Source organism: Dromaius novaehollandiae, chromosome 12 (genome assembly GCF_036370855.1).
Source record: "Dromaius novaehollandiae isolate bDroNov1 chromosome 12, bDroNov1.hap1, whole genome shotgun sequence".
NCBI classification, from domain to species: domain Eukaryota; kingdom Metazoa; phylum Chordata; class Aves; order Casuariiformes; family Dromaiidae; genus Dromaius; species Dromaius novaehollandiae.
In genome coordinates, this window is record NC_088109.1 from 3821701 (window position 1) to 3841630 (window position 19930).

Consider the following 19930-nt stretch of genomic DNA (forward strand, 5'->3'; position numbering starts at 1 on the left):
CTGAGATTTTTGACCTGTTGGCAGACCTCTGTCACCCTTACGATTTTCTGTCCATCTGATATACTGCTTGGATCGCTCTGTTTTCAATCTCCAGATGAGATGGATTTTCATTTAAAGCAAGTAGTCCATTAGTTATTCTGCTATTTCTTTCTCTCTCTCCTGCTCTCGCTCCTTTTTTTCCCCCCCTCCTTTCCACTAACACTCATCCAAGTAAATGAGAACTAGGCTGCATAACTGAATATTAAGAGAACTTTCACCTTCTGTATACGGAGAACATGTATACATCTTTGTGAGCTGCTTTGGTTGCAGCAGTTGCCTATGCAGTGAACAATATTGGCTTTCAACTCAGAGTTTATTCCTAATGGTTTCAGGGGGTGCCATGGTATGGTGGAGCTTGTTGAGGATTTCCAGCTCAAACGTACTATGACCTGAGCAGTTTCTGCAGCTTCCTTGCAAGTTATCCTTGCTGTAAATCTGTAAAGGCTTACTTATTTATAAACAAGTATTTGATTTTACAAGAATGAAAACTGGATGCTGCTTTTGGCAAGCTTGTACTAGAAGCTGTCCAGTTAGGCTTTGAGCATCCGTTGTTGTCTAGGCGCTTTGGGACCACGAAGGAGAGGCAGTGTTTGAAGCAAGTTGCTTGCTGAGTAAGGATTCATTTTCTTACAGATATGTTCATATACTTCCTGCACTGCTGCTTTCCTGCCCCAACATTGTGTAAGAGTATTTGTACACAGTAAGTCCATCTGTATCTGATGGTATAGCTCAATTCCAGTTGTATGGTAAATGACTTCCTCTTTTTGCAGTAAAGTCAACTTATCATCACTTCATTATGAAGCTGTCCCTATGTTAGGAAACAGTCACAGTGTAGTGGGATGAAAAGTGAGAAATATATTTTGTTTGGGACTGTTGAATGGTGTTTATTTTGTGGATATGGTTTACCACATATGAAAATATGTGGTATGGGAAAAATCCCATACCTGCTAACTGTGGATATGGTAACAGCTGCATGAAAGGAAAATAACTGACTGTTACTCTGTGCTGCTAGTCTGTTCTTGATGGGGATATGAGACCTGGGGCTGCTGAATGTTAAAGAATCTGTGTTCTTGCATTAGGATATTGGTTCTCTATCTTTCTGCTGATTTGAATAATACATTCTTCTTCAGTTCTTAAGATAACAGGTCTTATATTAGAGGGGTATTATCATTTTCTGAGTGTGTGAGAATAAATATTGGTTGGCACATCAGTTTTAAAAACATTATTGTGTGTATTTTCTTTATCTGTATTTATGGTATTACATGAAGACCTTTCTGTGCCTATTTAATTTGTTTAGATCTTATTTTGGGGGAATGTCTTGTATTCTATGTTTAAATTTAATCAAAATGAAGTACCTTTCTTATTTAGGGAATTGAACTGTTTGCATACATTACATTTCTTAGAATATTAATCCACTTTGCTAGTTATTTTTTCTCCTCAATACAAACAAGTTGTTTTGCCTTTTCAACTTCTGTTTCTTAGTTTTCAATAGAGCAGTCAAAGATCTGAACTTCTTGAGTAAACAGAAACAAAGACAATATTTTGTTGCATCATCTGTTTTGGAAAATTACTTTACCTGATCAGCATTCTCTTAACCATTAGCATTTATTTCCATATTCAGTATGATATGCTAGGTACAGGAAAATACTGTGTCCAGTCTTTTGTTTCTCTCTGGGTTATTGTCCAGCTCCTACTTTGAGGCTACCATGTAGTAGACATCAGCCTGTTACATGATGCTGTTTGAAATACAGGAATATCTTTAGGATAATTTTGAATGTTTTCTCTAAATCAGTAATGATCGTCTTTGTAATGTGTTTGCATGTCTGCTGAGGTCTGCTTGTCTTCTAGGTTGCACCTAATTTAGCTTGCATCTAACTTGTCTGGTAAGCCCCATGTGCTCTCACGGATCTGTAGTGTCAGGTTGCAGGGGAGAAATAATAGTACTGTGTTGTTATGTGGTCAGAATGCCCTTTGGCTTGTCATCATTTCAATACGTCCTTACTGAGCTTGGGTAGAAAACTTGAAACACTGCCAGCCTCTACTGAGCCATAATGGAAATGCTAACTGGAAATTTGGCGTGAGTTTTAGAGAACTATCTTTTGCGTAACTGAATTACCCGGTGCATGATCTACCAGCTTTCCTTCAAACTGTAATTCATAAGAGGGGAAAAGAGGTGGTTAATGTATGATAATATTGATTTGTGCAAAAGTGCATAGATTTATATATTATGCCAGTCTGCAGGGTACAATTTACACCTGTTGTGTTACTGAGAAGAGTTGAAGGGTTGGCTGTTCACTCCTTTCCATTCTGTATTTCTGCTACCAGAGTTTTTTCATCCCTTCTGTATTTCTGTTCATGCAACGTCTCCTACTTTCACTTGCAGTAAATGTTATTTCTTCATAGCACCTCTTTCATTCATCCTAATCCTGATGCATAATATCTTTCTTATAGATAAGTAGAAAAGTCTGCTATAAAATCTATACATCATTTATTATAAAATATTTATGCTAGTTATATTTATTTCTCCTTCCTTCTGCTCCATATTATAGGTGGACCATCAGGCTGTAGTCTTGGTTTTTTCTGCTAAGAAAAACAGCATGATTAATAGAATTTAAAGGGTTATAGATGTTTGAAAGTCACCTTTTATATATTTAAGCAAAAAAAACATTTTTAATTCAACCATTTTGTTTAACTTGCTAAACATGTCTGAAAACTCTAGACAGGGTTTATCGATTCCTATTCTTGGAGTGAATTCCTAGTAAGATGGCAGAATGGCAGTAGTTCACTAATGAAAATGTTTTTGGTATTTGGTACAAGTACTGGGTAAATAAGTGGACAGGTGTTTTATAGAAAGTGTGTGTTCGAACAGTCTTGTTACATAGCCTCATACATGAATAATTCTCAGCACTTCTGTGTGAAGGTGGCAAGGGTGTGTATTACCAGTGACTGAAGTCTCATCTGACAAGAAAGCTTGCAATCTAGATAAAGTGCTTTTTTGCCACCTTGAGGCTACTGAGACACAGCTGTTTGAGATGTCCTTTTCTGAGATACAAATCTGACTATCCCAGAGAGTGACGGTGCTCCCTCATTTGAGGGGACTGCATTTTGTTCTGTTTAATTCTTTGTTCATTTGAAAAGTCAAACAGAAAAACCCTGTTCTGGCTTGTCCTGCTGAGAGTTTCCTGGTTTTCCTTTCTTCCATGCAGCTGCTGCTCGTTACGAAGAAGGAGAATCTGAAGCTGAGAGCATTACTTCCTTCATGGACACTTCTAATCCTCTTTATCAGCTTTACGATACAGTTAGAAGTTGCCGAAATAATCAGGGCCAGCTCATATCTGAACCCTTTTTCCATTTGCCCTCCAAGAAAAAGTATCCTGATTATTATCAGCAAATTAAAACGCCTATTTCATTGCAGCAGATCAGGTAAGAAAACAGAATGCAAGCTACATTTGGTGGGAAACTATTCATGAATTTCTCTTACTTCCATAATCCTATATTGTTGATACCTATGCAGTATATATTATCTTTCCTGTATACTTTGTTGCTTCTTGTTTCAAGTCAGTCTATAGCAGTCTTGTGATCACCTTGCATAGGTGGCTGCCATTGGGTTTATAATCCTTGGCGTTTCATTTGTAATGTGTCTGAGTGGTTGTCATGTCAGTAATTCTGAAGTCTCGATGGGCGGCAGAGGCAAAGCTTCTGCAAAGCCCTGCATTATTCCCTTTCCTTTGCCCTGATAACTCAGTTACCTGTTTATTGCCCTGTTTTGTAATGTAATTATCTTCAGCAATGTGCATTCGGGAAAGATTGTTGTGATTATATTCTTTTTTTTTTTCTAGATCACAACTTTGGAGAATAATTATTGTTATCCATGATGTAGCTAGTCTGCAGAGGAATGCTAAAGCAGTACACCATTCATAAATCTCTGAACTACCAAAGATCCATCAACTGCCATAAGGCATTTGTTAGATAAAAGCCTGAGTAAAAAGAGCAGTGAGCACTATCTTATTTAGTGAGCAGTGAGCAATATCTTTACTGAGTGATAAAAGATAAGCTAATCTAATGGAGCTACTTGTCGGAGACCTGAGTGCATTTAATAGGCTTTAGTGACCCAGACCAGACTCAGCCTACACCCTCTGCCCATCCTTCGCCTCTTCACCTTCACCCCCTGCCCATGGGCTTAGGAGCCCTATTTAAGCTGACAATACTTTAACAGGCTAAAGCATGCCTTGTGTCCTCTTGTATAGCACCCTGTTAAAAATTCCTCCTTTAGAAAAAAACACACTATTAGCCCATTGCCTAAATGGTGTTGGAAACAAAGTCTGTAGGAGAGATCATGGCAGTATTTGGTCCTGCTTTCCTTGCAACTGGAAGGTCCTGCTTGCCTGAGTGAGTGAGGATCAGGCCCTAATGCTGTCAATGTGTCCACAATCCGCTGTAATACGTAATTCTGTGAATTTCAGTTACGTCGTAATAGGATCTGCTCGGCTTGGTGTAACTGCGGAATAAGCAGTGCCTTTGTTAAACCAGAATGCAACAAAACTTAGTTCTTACCTATCCGAGGCCTTTATGCATGTGCTCGGAAGCAAATAACATAAATGCCACACCGATTATTATCAATAACTGTAAAACTTTTTTTTTCTTATGTGTTTCAGTACAGCTATTTCAGCTGTTGGTTTGGCAAGGTGTCTTTTACTGAAAGACGCACAAAACATTTGATGGAAAAAAGATGAAAGCATTGGCTGTTTTCGGGGAGCCTTTTGCTTTGAAAATATGCTTGATCCCGGTTATAAGACAGATAATTTGCCCTGGGGAGGCAGCTGTGTTTCTACTTCTCTTATAAAATAGGCAGAGTACACCTGGCTATTTGAGTAGTACAGGAATGGCACTCAGATGTATAAAGCACTTTAGAAAAAGATGACTTTTGCTCACTGCCTGAGGGCTTAGAAAATAGAAAAGTGCAGGCAGTCTTTTTAGAAGTACTGTTTGTAGCTCATAAGTTGAAATGCGGTATTTCTAACAGTCTGCCTTGTTTTAGCAAAATCTAAAATTTAGTTACTGTTTAAATCATCACATAATCTTCACCTTTTATGATGACTAAAAAGCCTTTGAATCATGCATATGTATGCTTAACTGATGTACTTTAGGGAAATCTGAAGCACACATGGTTTTACTGATATTTCAAATGTGTCTAGGTATTCAAAACATTGCCGTTTGTTAGTGTGTGTGTGTTGGGGCGGGGGGGTTGTTTGTTTTATGAAATACATATGCAAAGAGCATATCTTCTATTCACAGATGGGGGCGGAAAAGTTAAGTGTCGTAGTGAAAAGTTGGAGGTGGTAGAGTCAAGCCTGGAGCTCCAGAGTCCTCTCCATCTGCTTTGGCAGCTGCGTAGCTAGGTTATACTGCCAGCGTGGGCTGCAAATGTGTGGCCAAGCGTTCTCTTTTAACTCTTCTTCCTTTTCTCTCTTCGCCCTACCCCGGTCTGGCTGTCTAAATTTTACAGCCAATCATATATCTCAGGGATTTGTGTGTGTTTAAATGCAGAAAAATTCTTAGAAATTTAAGGATTATTGAAATTGTTTTGTTTTTAATGAGATGTTCATTATAGCTGTCCCAGAGTCTTGATCGCTTTATGAGCGTTATGAACCTCAGTCCCCTGCGTTGAGTGCTGATCCCAGGCTATTTTTGGATGTGGGAGGTAATCCTGCAGATGGTGTTAGTTTCCTGCTGGTTTCCTCCCAACTTGCTCTTTTGAAAAACTGTGCTCCTGCCTTATTTAGGAGACGGTCTTAATTCGGTGCAGAGATGACATAGCTGGAGGAAGGGGTTTCTTGTTCACACTGCTTTCAACAGTGTGGAGGTAGCAGGTGCAGACAAATCAAACGGGACAAAAGACAGCCGTGAGGAAAAAATATGACATTTAAAAGGAAAGGCATGACACTGGCTCGGTTCTCGCTTTTAGGTGTTGTTAGCGTGCATGGTGTGGAGGTCACTTTGTGAACATAAAGCTGCTGGCTAAACGCCAGCCTGTCATTAAGTGACTGGAGGAATAGTCAGGAATAACATAGGAACACACAGAATCTGCTCCGTTATCCAATACCCAAGTGCTAGGTCCCTTACAAGAAGTGCTCTTTTCATTAAATTTTACAAAATTATTAAGCATGATCCCTAAGGCAAATGATATCCTGCTGAACATCTACCTGTGACATAAAAATCTAAACTTTACATTCCAGTGCAGTGCAGTGTGCTAAAGTTCTCCTGTAACTCCGATTTGTGGTGGCTCTTGTTGCCTTTACGTTAATTATTCAAGTCGAATTTATAGTAATTATGATCATCTGGTCAAGCCTATTTTGCCTTCTAATTTATATGCTTCTGGTAATACAGCAAATAAAGTGGAACTTATCTTGAAATAACGGAGATAGCTGTCTGGGTTAAAGTCTGAATGCTTTATACAGCAAACCCTTTTTTTAGAGCAGATTAAGCTCTTGGCAAATTAACTTAATAAAATCTTAACTTAAAAGTTAATTTTTCATTGTTACATTGACTTTGAGAAAATAATGTCACTATATTAGAGTTTGCTTAACTTATGAATGAGCCAACTAGGAAAATAGCCCCTGGAGAGAGAATTATTATAAGATTTGTTGAATATTGCACTTTTTTGTAATCTTCTGACTGTATAGACATTTTTCATACCTTAGCAAATGTTTCTATTGCATATATACGTATGGTCCTCGTAAAATCACAGGTTCAAGTTGAACAAGGTTACGAAAGTACTTTATAAAGAGAAGATTGTCATTCTTAAATTGGGCATTTGTCAAATGCCTGCCTTCTCTGCCCGCATTCTCTGTTACTGTCTTGGGGTTTTTTTGGTTTGTTTTATTTTTCCAAAGAAACTGAAGTAGCACTGCACAATTTCTGAGTAAGAAGAAATAAGTTACATGCTAATTGTTTTTAGCCATGTATTCAAATATTTTTTGCAGGAATTACTTGGACATAGTCTATCTAGTAGAATGGGTCTTTAGGTTATATGGAGGGAGTTCCTCTTTGTTCTTCAGGTTTTTTCAGGTCTTTCACAAGGAAAACCTGAATGGTTACCAGCAGACCTTTCAGCTGAGTGCCAGCTTATTATATGCATGATTTTTTTAATAGAAATTCTTTTGTTTTCTGGTGTATAAAGTTAACGTAGTTTATAGCATGTTGGCTGTGACTTGCTGTTAAACAGAGCTAGGTATTTGGTTAGCTTTAACCTCACTTTGCAAAACAAACTGCTATTTATAAAATTCTTCCCTTCTAAGATTGTTGAGTTTTGGGTTTTTCTTTTTTTTGATTTCTGTTGAAGTTACATTGCATACTGTAAATCCAGAGAGTGCATGATGCTTGAGGTCTGCTGAGTTTAATCAAACCTGTTCAAAGTACTTCTGTGAATAACCTTCTTAATTAATGATCCCATTGTTTGCTGACAGCAAGTGCATTGAATAGGATAATAAGGTGGGAGGCTATTTGCAAACTATAACAGGGTTACTTTTGTGCCTATGCGTTGTTCATGTGTGTGACTGAAAGTTGCCTATCTTTCCAAACCATTTGTGTAGGCTAAGCCTTCATTTTTACTTGTGTCGTCAGGTCTTTAATGATTTCAGCTGTGAATGTGCTTGAAATCAGGTGGACTGCACCTCATGTATCTGGCATTTGATTGTATCACGTATTTGACTGTAAGATAATTTGGATGCTAGTTCATCCTTCCTTTTCTAAGAAAGCATTTCCTCTTTTCTTCTGGCTCTAGGTTAAGATTTCATGGATATCATTAAGTTGCTTTTTTTACTTGTGAGCTACTGTCAGGGTCCTCAGCTTCTCCCTCAACTTAAAGATCCTGCAGGGTCACAAGAGAGAAGAGAGCCCATGCACATAGATGATATATTTAAGGCTAATGGCAACTTTGTATGGTTTTCTACTTTTTATTGCTTCCAGAAAAGAACTGCTGCATTGTAGTGTTCATAGGTCACTGCCTAAATCCACACAGGTGAAACTAGTGTGGGTTACTGGGGCATGCAGAGGAAGCAGTGTATTTTTAGATGCAACATGTAATAGCAGTGTTGAGGAGTCCGCATGAGCTACCTCTGTCTCTGGAAGGAGAAGTAAAATAAATCCCAGATTTAAGCGTCCAGTGGCTTGTGATCTGCTGCTGTGAAGAAGCACTGATTTCTTTTGCCACAGCACAAAATTGTTGTGCAGGACCAATTTAGAATCCCCTTCGTATAAAAAGAAGAAGGTTGCTGGCAGCATATAGTCTAGGAAGCTCTACTGCCCTGTTTGCTTTGCCAGCAGCTTGCTTTGAATTTGTTCTACTTCAAAGGATATGGCAAAGGCTCCCCCTTCCTCAGTTCCTCTAAGTGCTCAGAGTGTGGTTGAGCAGAAATCAGGTTATGTTACATGCTGCCAGTGTTACTTCATGGATTCTGAACTTAAATGTGATAACGATGTAGAGTTTGTGTATTGGCTTTAATATCTCAGGAGGATTTTACTTGATGTTGAGCTTTTTTGTCAGTGTAATCCTTTTGGGCATGACTTTTTTTTTTTACATACTTGTGTAAATGCAGTTTTAAGTTTTGTACCCACCTCCAAATAAAGAGTAGATAATGTTGAGAAGTAATTTGACTTGAAAAAGTGGTACTTCAATTAAGATGTAGTCTTTTAGGTTTCTCTTCCAGAAAGCTGAACGAAGATCTCGTGCAACATAGGGATCAAAATGCAAACTCGCAATTCTGTAATTCTAGTTTATTAAATCAGTTGGGAGCTGAGAGAATGTTACAATTTTTGCTCTTCCTGCCATTCCATCTCTCAAAACTCTGTAGTTCTCCAGAAGACGGCAAACATGCCGGAGTTGCACAAGGATGTTTATAAACTGCATGCTCCTAATGTTTAAGCAAAACTTGATTCAGCAAAGAGTTGAAAGGCATTAATGTTGCATGCCAACTTGCTTGCTTTCAAGATGAATTGCAGAATAAGCCTGGAAAGGACTTTATCCTAACACTGTGGTTGTAGTTGTTGAAGCATGATTCATTTTCCTCTAACAGTTGCCTTTAGCAGTAAAAAGCATTGAGATATTTTAGGTACTTGACTTAAGTATACTTCCTTACTGCTCAGATCTTGGGCAGTCCTGTTGGTTTTCATTTGATTAGATCCTTAATTAGAGGCTAATTCTGCATCTCAGTCAATATGAGTTGTCACTTCTGTCTGAGAAAGGAGATCGCCTGTAAACAACACCTTTGGATGCCATCTACATCCATGGGGAGAAAAAAACCTGTCTGTCAGCATCTCCCTCCGGTGGCACCCCTTAACTGATTTCTACACAGGGCTTATTTTTTGAGTTTCTTCATATTCTCTATCTCTTTAAGTAATTTAGATGACTTGGGGACCTTTTTTTAAGATGCAGAGTTGCATGCCCTTAGATGTTGTTTTTGTTTTCCATTGATGCTTTGAAAGTTTGAATCTATTTCGCAAACGTTTATGATAGCATCAGTAAACAAGGAGGTTACCAGTTGTTGACACATTTGATTACCCTGCGTAATCAAATACTGTAGCTTACCCTACAGTATGCAAAAAGCACTCACTTTTGTCATCTTTGCTAGAACAGGGCTTATTGTGGGGTTTTTGGTGCAAGTTTTTATATGCCTTTCTGTACCACGTTGTCTTGCATGTTAGGTTAGCGGTGTATTAGCTTTTCTAACACCAACAAGTTCTTGGTTCTGAAGGCCTGTAATGGCAAGCTGGTCAATATTTTTGTTGGACCACAACAATTCATTACGTGCACGTGTTTTACGATGCATGTCTTGCTTGCTGTGCTAAGCAATGTCCTGATCAGCCTGAGCAGATGTAACATGGCCTGTAGTGTTTGATACCAGATAAATGACAAGAGCATGAAGCATACTCAGCATTTATATCTTCAATGTTTGAGTCTATATATTGCATAGTAGTGGTCTTGGGGGGGGGAGGGGGAAACAAGCATAAAGTTCATTTATTTATTTATTTTAATACCAGTCACTCATCTGCTAACATAGGCAAATAAATGTTATCTGAGTTTCACAAAGTGCAAATAAAGGCTGACTTTGGTTTGCGGCATTTTAATTGGTACTAAAACTTTGTTGTTGTTTACAAATGTATAATAAAAATCGCCTTGGTAGCTCCCCTCTTTTTGAATGACAGCACGTGAAGCTGAACAGGCAAACCCTTCGACAATCTGTTGCTTCTGTTGAAAATATTAAAAATTAATTGGAAAGTAATACCTAGAAGTTAGCAAGATACAGACACCCTAAAGTCTTAACAGGATGTATCAACCTAAAGTGACTAATTTTAATTGATAATGACAACAAGTAGTTTTCTTCACATCTTATATTTACGATACTTGTTCAAAGTTGTTTGTTACTTTTCTCGTGGACATTGAGGAAATACTAGTGCTTCACATCCAAAAGAAATTAGAAAGATATTTCACATTTGCATAAGGAGCTGGCATCCTGATAACATGAAGTTAGCTGGATGTTTCCTGGAAAATGATTTGATAAAGTCGTCATGAAATATATGTTCACTTCTCAGTAGTTTTTGTAACGCTTGTAGCTCTGTGCCTTGTTTGGTGAAACTGTGACTTCGTCACCCTTGGCCGACCGGTGAAGAGTCTTGTTTAACAAAAATCGAATAGAGTAGTTGTTACTCTTTGTTTGCCAGTTCAGCTGCAAGGCCAAACTGGAAGGTCAGGTTTGCAATTAAAAGCTATTATATTTATTTTGTGATAGTGCTCGTGCTCAGTCAGTCAGGTTCGCATTCTGCTCGGTGCAGTAGAAACGAAACAGGAGAGTTGCTCTCCCAAGAGCTCGCTGGTTGAACGGCAGCGGGCAGCAGGCTGGGAGGGAGGTGCGAGGGAGGATATGTAATGAAAATAGCAGGATGGGTTTCAATCCTAAGGAGTCAGTAGCAATAAAGTGTGACTTGTCTGCCTTGCAGTTGTGATAGCGTTTTGCATTTTGCTATTTTCTATTGTGTTTTGATGAGGGATTGGAAGGTTTAAAAACATTAACTAGAACTTTTACAACTTGTATGAGGAAACAAGAGAGAACATACCAAGTTACTTGTAAAGTAGATGCACTCTGATTCCTCTCTCTTTAGCATATGAAAAGCAACTTTTTTTGTTAGTCCTTTTCTAACTGATTTCACATGAAGTACTTCTCAGTGAAGCACCAGTCAACAGCCAGGCAGTTTAAACAGAAGGCAAAAATTGGAGGGTCTTGACATGGGAGGCGTTCGGCACTTTCAGTTCTCATTGCAGGGAACAGGAATCAATGTTGCGTAGGAAGGTAGAGCTCATGACTGTATGGAGCTAACATAGCCCATTAACAGCTTGTACAGTCCCTATAGGTCATAGCTGAGGCGCATTGGCGTGGTCTCGGAAAGTTGTGCTTCTGGCTCGTCTGTGCCACATCTCCTCTGTGTACGAAAGCAGGACTTCAGTCTGCAAACCTTTCAAGAGGGCAGCTTTCATAGTTACTAAAATAGCTCTTTAAAAAGAGATGTTTGCCACATATAGTTACCATTGAAAGATATTACTGCAGCGTCAGAAAAATATAACACATTTACTGCAATTAGAGCTCTTTGGATATTGATTTACCATGAGAAATGAAGAATCGTTTTGCGGTGCGTAATGCATATGGAGTAACTGATTTGTATTTGTCTCTTCCACAGAACCAAACTGAAGAACCATGAATATGAAACTTTAGATCAGTTGGAAAGTGATCTGAACCTGATGTTTGAAAATGCTAAGCGCTACAATGTTCCCAACTCTGCCATCTATAAGAGAGTACTGAAAATGCAGCAGGTTATGCAGGTATATGGAGTAGAACAGTCAAAAGGATATTGCTTCATGCGTGAATTTTTCCCCAGTCAGTACCTTTCCAAAATAATTTCTAGCTAAACCTGTATTTGCACTAGGGTTTCTTTTTTTTTTGGTTGTGAATTACTTATTGATAGTGTCTTGTGTGTTCAGTAGTGTCATTTAATGATTAAATAGTAATCTGAAAATTGTTTCCAGAAGTAGTTGATAACAGGTGCTTAGGAAGGGATACACTTGAATGAAGAGCACAGAGTGATATTTTTTTTTCCCCCCAGTACAGCTGCCGCCTTCTGTGATGTTTCTTAATCACTTCTATACATAACCAAATCTCTTAGTCTGATTAAGTTGTGAAGAAATTGATAGAGTGGGGTTTTTGTGAGTTTACAGGTAAATGCAGGTAATTGGAGGGTGCTAAGACACTTCAAATGTCATAGTGTTCCAGCAAAGAGCTGCAGTCTGAAATGGCATCGTTTTCAAATTGATTCTTCACAAATGTTTATGATAGTTAAAAAGAATAATGCCACTTTTTTATATTGGCCAACTTGCATTAAATAAATCACTGGAAATATTTTGATGGTGGTTTAGTTCTTACACATCCAAAACCCACAGCTGCATCTTTCTCAGTGCATCTGCTCTGTGCTGATGATTAATATTGTTCTGGGAATGTTCAGCAGAGAATCTGACTTCAGGGATTTGCTCTTACTTCAGGCAAAGAAGAAGGAGCTTGCTAGGAGAGATGACATTGAGGATGGGGACAGCATGATTTCTTCTGCTACATCCGATACTGGAAGCTCAAAAAGGAAAAGGTGTGCACTTTTGTGGTTCCTGCAGACCATGGCATTGCTGCTTCTTTTGTTAAAGAGAATATTAAGCCATATTTTAGCACTCATATAGGGGTTTGTATCTCTGAAACTTAACCTCATTAACTGTTGGTTCTAATTAACTATAAACTATTTGCTTACTTTATTTTCCTTTTCTGGCCCACTAATTGGTAGTTGTTGACATAACTTCAGTTCTGTCAGTGTCATGGGCGCTGTAATAGCACTGAATTCTGTAACACTTTTCAATGAATTTCAGGCTTTTTTGGGGGGCGGGGTCTTGTATGTGGACTGTCTTCACAGCTTGTTAGCAGTTTTATTCTTTTCCACCACTTGTAAAATGTATGACTACTACTGTTATTTTGGTAGCAACTTAAAGATGTAATTAAAATTAGCATTATGGTTGAATTAATCTTTTGAAAGTTTACAATGTTGCTTGTATAAATATTTTTATTGGGTGAAGTCTCCTGGCATTAATTTTTTTTTCTCCTTCCATGACCTGAACTACCTGAGGAGCTAATGTTAGAGGATGACTTCTCTCTCCCTTCTGAATTTGCACTTTTAAGTCACTTATTTGTAAGCAGCTAGGCCAAAGAGGATACTTGGCAAATAGACGAACTGAAAATGATAGGTTGATTATTTCAGATAGTGTAGCGTAAACAAAAATCTCAGTGCTAAAAAATACACTGTTTTAGTGAGCACTTACAATGGTTTATGGAATGTATTCTTTAACTGTGATAGCTTCAATCTAAGTGATTGTACTTTACTTCAACCGAAAACTTCCTAGACTAGTTTCTCTAGTCTGCCCCATGGTATCACTCAAAATAAATGAAAAAAAACTGTTAGGCCTTGTCATCTAACAACAGTAAAAGAGGAGAAAGTTGTGTTCTGAGGGAAGGGAAATTGGGTTTTGTTTTCTTTATGCCTTAAAAGAACCTGAAAATGCTTTTGATTGTATCAATTCAATGTTTGTTATCAGTTTCACTTGCTGAGTGAAAGCAAGTGAAGGAAGATTGTAAAAGCTCTTGGTAGCAGAGGTGAAACACTTGACAAAAATTCCAAAATGTTGCTGAGAAAGGAAACTAATAACCCAGGGAAAAGTCATCCCATTGGGAAGATAATCGTGTTTTCTCCTGATGCGGAAGAAAGTCCTTTGAATGTCCTCATTTCTGTATCAGATGCACAACTTGAATCTTGAGTATTGGTGTAGGCCTTTTAGTATTTCTGCTTTACATTTTTGCTGCACTTTTGTTAGACTAAATGTTAAAATTTGGAAAAATGTTAAAATGTGGAAATTGGGAAGCATGTATCTATTCTGGCATTGCTCTTCTGCTAGTGTGAACCACTGATTAACAATTTCCCAGCAGTGAAGATAACGAGCAAAAAAGGCTTTTCAGCTGTAGCAAATACATTTTGATTTTTCTTGCATGCTGTGACATTCAGTTTCCTTAGCTATTGTTTGCTGACCTCAACAAGGAGCAAGAGGTACCTGAGGCATGAGAGTATACCAGACTAGCTATATTTTAAGTGTGTGTGTTTGAGGAAAAGAGCCAGATGATGGAAAAACTGATAGAATGGCTTCTAGCTTTTTGTACAGTGACGTTTTGCACATTCAGCAAATGAAGATGGGGGGGGGGGTTGTCTTTACAGATAAAATAATTGTAGGCAAATTCCCTGAATAAGTCCTGCAAATATTACAATTTGGAAGTGGTTTAAGTGGCTTTATAGAGAGTGCATTCCTAAGCATGCCACAGTATTTGAGTTGAGATTATACATTACTAAGACAAGCCTTCTTCTCCCATACCTGATTTGTTTATGGGTCATATAGGTGTGTACAGGGAGCATGCACAACTCCGTTTTCCTCCTGAGCTCTGTTGTCAGATGCTTAAGACTGCTGTAATTGCTTCATGTAGGACAGCTATCACATTTGTGGGGTTAGCATATATATGGCTGTTTTCTACTTGGTTTTTGCAGTGTTGGTAAACTTTAGTGACTTTTAACTTCATTTGAGTGTGGTTGGTGAATACTTAAGCAATTCAGACCCTTCTTTCTACTAAATTCTTGAGATTCTTGTTTTTCTTGTGTCTGACACTGCAAAAGATTAGAAATACTCTGAGATAAATAGCTTAAGTCTTTGCTCTTGGTAGAGGCAGTCAGTGGAAGTAATGCCTGATGACTTTTTTCCCTGATGTCTGTACTAGTTCTTGAGTTCTCAGATTCAGATGTTCAGTCTTGACTGATCTATTTTCCTTGAAGCTGGGGGGTGCTCAGAAGTAGTTTTGACAAGTGGTCATTTGTTTAATCCTGTAAAACACTTAAAGTGAAGGAGAGAAAAATGATATCTTAAAAATGGTTTCCGATTTCTTTGGGAGGCTAATCGTTGTCACTATTTGTAAATTTATTTTGAGGGCCAGCAAGAGCATATGTTTCTGTAGAATAGACTTAATGTTGAACATTGTATGTGTGTGTTTAAAAGGTTGCAGTTGTTTTCTTATGGTAGGAAATAATGTCATTTTGATATGAGTGTTGGAAGTGGGGGGAAATAAGCCCCGACACTTATTCTTTTCTTTTTTATTCTTCCTTTTAACCTGACAGTAAAAAGAATATACGAAAACAACGAATGAAAATCCTATACAATGCAGTTCTGGAAGCTCGAGAACCAGGCACAGGCAGACGGCTCTGTGATCTGTTTATGGTTAAACCCTCCAAAAAGGACTATCCAGATTATTATAAAATTATCTTGGAGCCAATGGACTTAAAAATGATAGAGCACAACATCCGCAATGATAAGTATGCAGGGGAAGAAGCAATGATTGAAGATATGAAGCTCATGTTCCGAAATGCAAGGCATTATAATGAGGAAGGCTCCCAGGTACAGTTTTGATTATGCAGTTGCATTTCCTCTGTGCTTCATTGCAGAGGTAAAAGTTATATTTGGATATTTTAGCTTTGACTATTACTCCCAGTATTTATGATAATTGTTTATTGAATGAAAATAGAAATATGACATTCTTTCTGCTGATGTTTTAAATTCTGTCTTGGTGTATAGTTGTATAAGCATGTACATGCAGCACACTCCTTTATAATAGTAGATCGTCTGTGAAGGTTAGGTTTATTTCGTGTTCGTTAAGCTTGTTTCTCCAGTACAAAGAATGTCAGCTACATGTTTCCTAGTATATTTAAAAAAATAAGTTGGTTATTAAATTCTCATTATTTAGCCTCAGTAGATCACACAAAGCAACTGTACTGTGAAGGATCGCCAAGCTCCTTATTTGGAACTGAGAACCTCTGGGAAGGGAGGTCTTAGTTGGAAAGAAACCAGTTTAATTATTATGGAAGTGGAGAATATGGGAGATGAGACCAGAAGACCTGACTTGTTTAGTCTAGCAAAAGGAGTCTGAAAAGAATGTACTTTTCACTTACAAATATATTGTAAGGTAAATAACAAGAACGTTAAAAGACAGTGTCTTTATGAGCAAAAGGGGTATAAATGGCCATGGACCAATACACTTGAACAGTAAAACAGTGTTTTTCTGCCAGTGAGCATGAGGCATAAGAGAGTGGTGGTGAAAAACCTCTAGCTACTTCCAAGGAGGAACTTGATCAGCTAATGTACAGGACTTTGTGATGTGGTTGCCTGCACTGGGGTTGGATTTGAAGACTGGGAGGACCGTTCTAGTCCTGTCTGCCTTGATGGACCTTGAGCAATGGCTTGAGATCTTTTATTGCTCAACAGAATGATTCAAGGAGGAAACTGAAAAGACAACTGAACCTTGACATTTTATAATCTTTGGAATAGAAATGCAGCCAATTGGATAACTTGTTCAAGATGTGTACCTCACTGATTTAGTTTGTGTTCATCAGTTCTGCTTCCCTGTATAAGTTTATTGAAGATGTACATTTGAGAAATAACCCTTGCTTCTTGATCAAGTAATTAATTTTGCATTCAAACTAGCATTTAAATGCTTTTGGAGGGCTAGTTCTAAACTAGTGTAACATCTACATTTGGTCATATCTTAGCCACCTGAGTGAATATAAATTATGCTGAAATATGGATCTTAAAAGCTGACCTCCTTGTGTATTCTGGATAGTGGTCAAAAGCTGGATGTGCTGGCCCTTTGTAGTTAGAAAAGAGAATCTAAAGACTGTTTAGAAAAGCGTATACCTCAGGAGAGGTTGCTGTGTTATTCTACAGTGTGAGAAGAAACAGAATGCATTGTGATTTGAGTAGTGCTCCCTTCTTTTAAGAAAGTTCTGGCTTTAGTTGCTCCTCTTTGAAGGAGAGAAGTGCTAAGTCTGGGAAGTGGGATGGAGGGTGACCAAGATCTGTGAGGAAAGGGAGAAAAATTCCGAAAGGGAGATTCAGCTTCCATTTTCCCCTGACCTTCATCTAATTCCTTTGCAGTTGAGTGAAAATCTTGTTCTTACAGGATGAATTGATACTAATACCTCCAAGGGGAGGTGGTTGGAAAACCTGAAAAATCGTCAAGGGAAGGAAAGGTATCTTTAGGGAGAAGTAGCTGATTTGGAAATTGCCAGTGAGGGCCTACCAGTGGAAAATAAAATGAGAAGGAAACAGGCAGCTTATGTGTAACATAAAGGAGAAGGGGATTAGGGAAGACCGAAGAAGACCAATACAAGGGATGTTAGCTAGGAAGAGCAAAGGAAGAAAAATGCAATGTACACGAAGCAGGATGAGTGGAGGTGGATCAGACCATTTCTTTTCATGTTGAGATAAAGTATAGAAAATGCACTTTTTGTCTTAATCACGTGGTGATTGAGTTACCCAAGATTAGGCAAAATGTGTTACGGTATGTTTGAAGTAGAATGTGAAGTCATGCACAGGGCACTATAGAAGAGAATGAGGTGCAGAGTCACATTTGAGGAGGATTTGACAACAAGTTTGTTGTATGGCAATACCACAATTATTTGTAGCTAGAGGAGAAAAACATTTGTTTTAGCTGGTAGTTAACCACCTTGCACTAGAGCATATCAGGAAAGCTTCTCACAGTATCCAGAAAAAATACAGTAAACCTTGTTTTGCTTTTCTTTGAATACTTTACTGGTTAATAGGTATACAATGATGCCCATATGCTGGAAAAGACCCTTAAAGAAAAAAGAAAAGAACTGGGACCTCTACCGGAAGATGACGATGTTGCTTCTCCTAAACTAAAGCTAAGTAAGGCAACTTTGTAGATTGCCGTGTCTTATTTCAACATTTATCAAAACCCAGCAGTACACGTTAGCAGACTCATATGTTTAAAACAGAGAACAGAATCTGCATATTTGCACTGACGTGCAAAGCAGGACTGTATTTCCAAGTTGTGATTACAGCAATGGTATCGATGTGCACACATGATAAAGATAAGATGGTGTATATAGCTGGTGTCTCTAAATAAAGTAGCCTAGAATGAAGAAGGGAAAACTTAGGAATGGTGAGAATGATTATGGCAATTGAAAGTGATTATTACTGATTATTGCAATTGAAAGTGATGTAAGGAAAACATTTTTTTCCACTTTGAGATTCTCAGTATACTTACGTTGTGTAACACTTCAGTAATATGTGTTAATGGGATTGCTTACAAGAAAGATGCTGCAGAAACCAAGGCTCTTGATTTCCCTGATTGAATATTTGGGATTTCCACAAAATGATAAAGGAAATAAAAGAGCTTTTATTGGAAAATGACTGTAAATCCATTAAAAAAAAAGTGAAATTTGCAACAATATGCTTTTCTAGAACTGTTCCTCTTAAAACTAGATTTGATAACAGTCAGATCTTATGTCCCTTTAACATGTGCTCAGAACTCAGCAAACGGAGACGATAGCACAGAAAGGCTTAAAGAAAAGAAACACGTGCAGCCCTCATGAGGCATTATTGAAAATAGAAATGTGCAGCTCTTATGTAAAGTGCAGGTACTAGAGAATTCACAGACCGAAGTCTATACAGTACAATAGCTGAGATCCTGAATTAATGGAAAAGCTCATGTGATAGATGACCCCATTGGAGGCGTTATTTTACATTTTACCTATAATAATCCTCTTTTAATTTGGCATAAACCTTCTGTCATAAAAGAATTTAATAATATTTAGAATGCTTAATTTTAGGGATAGTGAAAACCATGTGATGACTGGATTTTTAATGGCCGTTGAGAGAATTTAATTTAGTGCTAATAAGACCGGACTGATTTTAGAGGAATATACTAATCATGTTAGCTAGGGAAAGAAAAGATGTTTTCTTTGGTGAGGTCTGAGGAGACCTTCACTTTGTGGCCACATGTGACACATGATTCAGTGTGTGCCAAAAGTAACTTTAAAAAAATGGCATGTGTTTAAGAGGTATAAGAAAGGAAGCTGCAACTTGAGCTCCACGTTGGAAGTTCTCCACTTACAACAGAGATTGGTTCTACAATAAGTTATTGTCCAATGGAAAGGAGTCAAGGAAGTGCGCAAGTTCCATTTTTCTAGTGATTTCTTGTTTCTTTTTTGTCTGCTCAGGTAGAAAAAGTGGCATTTCCCCTAAAAAATCGAAATACATGACTCCGATGCAACAGAAATTGAATGAAGTTTATGAAGCAGTTAAGAACTACACGGATAAACGAGGCAGGCGACTGAGCGCCATCTTCTTGAGACTGCCATCTCGATCTGAACTTCCTGACTATTATGTAACTATTAAAAAGCCTGTTGACATGGAAAAAATCAGAAGTCATATGATGGCCAACAAATACCAGGATATTGATTCCATGGTAGAAGACTTTGTAATGATGTTCAATAATGCCTGCACCTATAATGAGCCAGAATCTTTGATTTATAAAGATGCCCTAGTCTTGCATAAAGTTTTGCTTGAAACTCGAAGAGAGATAGAGGGAGATGAGGATTCTCATGTGCCCAATGTAACTTTGCTAATTCAGGAACTTATCCATAACCTTTTTGTATCTGTTATGAGCCATCAGGATGATGAAGGCAGATGCTACAGTGACTCTTTAGCTGAGATTCCTGCTGTTGATCCCAACTTCCCAAACAAACCTCCTCTGACTTTTGATATTATCCGAAAAAATGTTGAAAATAATCGCTACAGAAGACTAGACTTGTTCCAGGAGAATATGTTTGAGGTACTTGAGAGGGCAAGGAGAATGAACCGGTAAGTGAAGCCATGTTTTTCAGATGGCCTTTCTCTTATAGCATGAGTTTTGTTTGT

General features: G+C 38.0%; 1 protein-coding gene across 15 annotated transcripts in view; it reads left to right on the plus strand.

Moving 5' to 3' along the window:
- PBRM1 (polybromo 1) overlaps positions 1 to 19930 on the plus strand; it is a 66870-nt gene that overhangs the window by 16697 nt on the left and 30243 nt on the right. For all 15 annotated transcript variants that reach the window (XM_064518686.1, XM_064518687.1, XM_064518694.1 and 12 more), the window contains 6 exons: positions 3246 to 3462; positions 11770 to 11911; positions 12626 to 12723; positions 15331 to 15607; positions 17809 to 17914; positions 19231 to 19873. In XM_064518686.1, the coding sequence (XP_064374756.1) occupies positions 3246 to 3462; positions 11770 to 11911; positions 12626 to 12723; positions 15331 to 15607; positions 17809 to 17914; positions 19231 to 19873 (1483 nt within the window). The remainder of the gene's footprint in view (positions 1 to 3245; positions 3463 to 11769; positions 11912 to 12625; positions 12724 to 15330; positions 15608 to 17808; positions 17915 to 19230; positions 19874 to 19930) is intronic.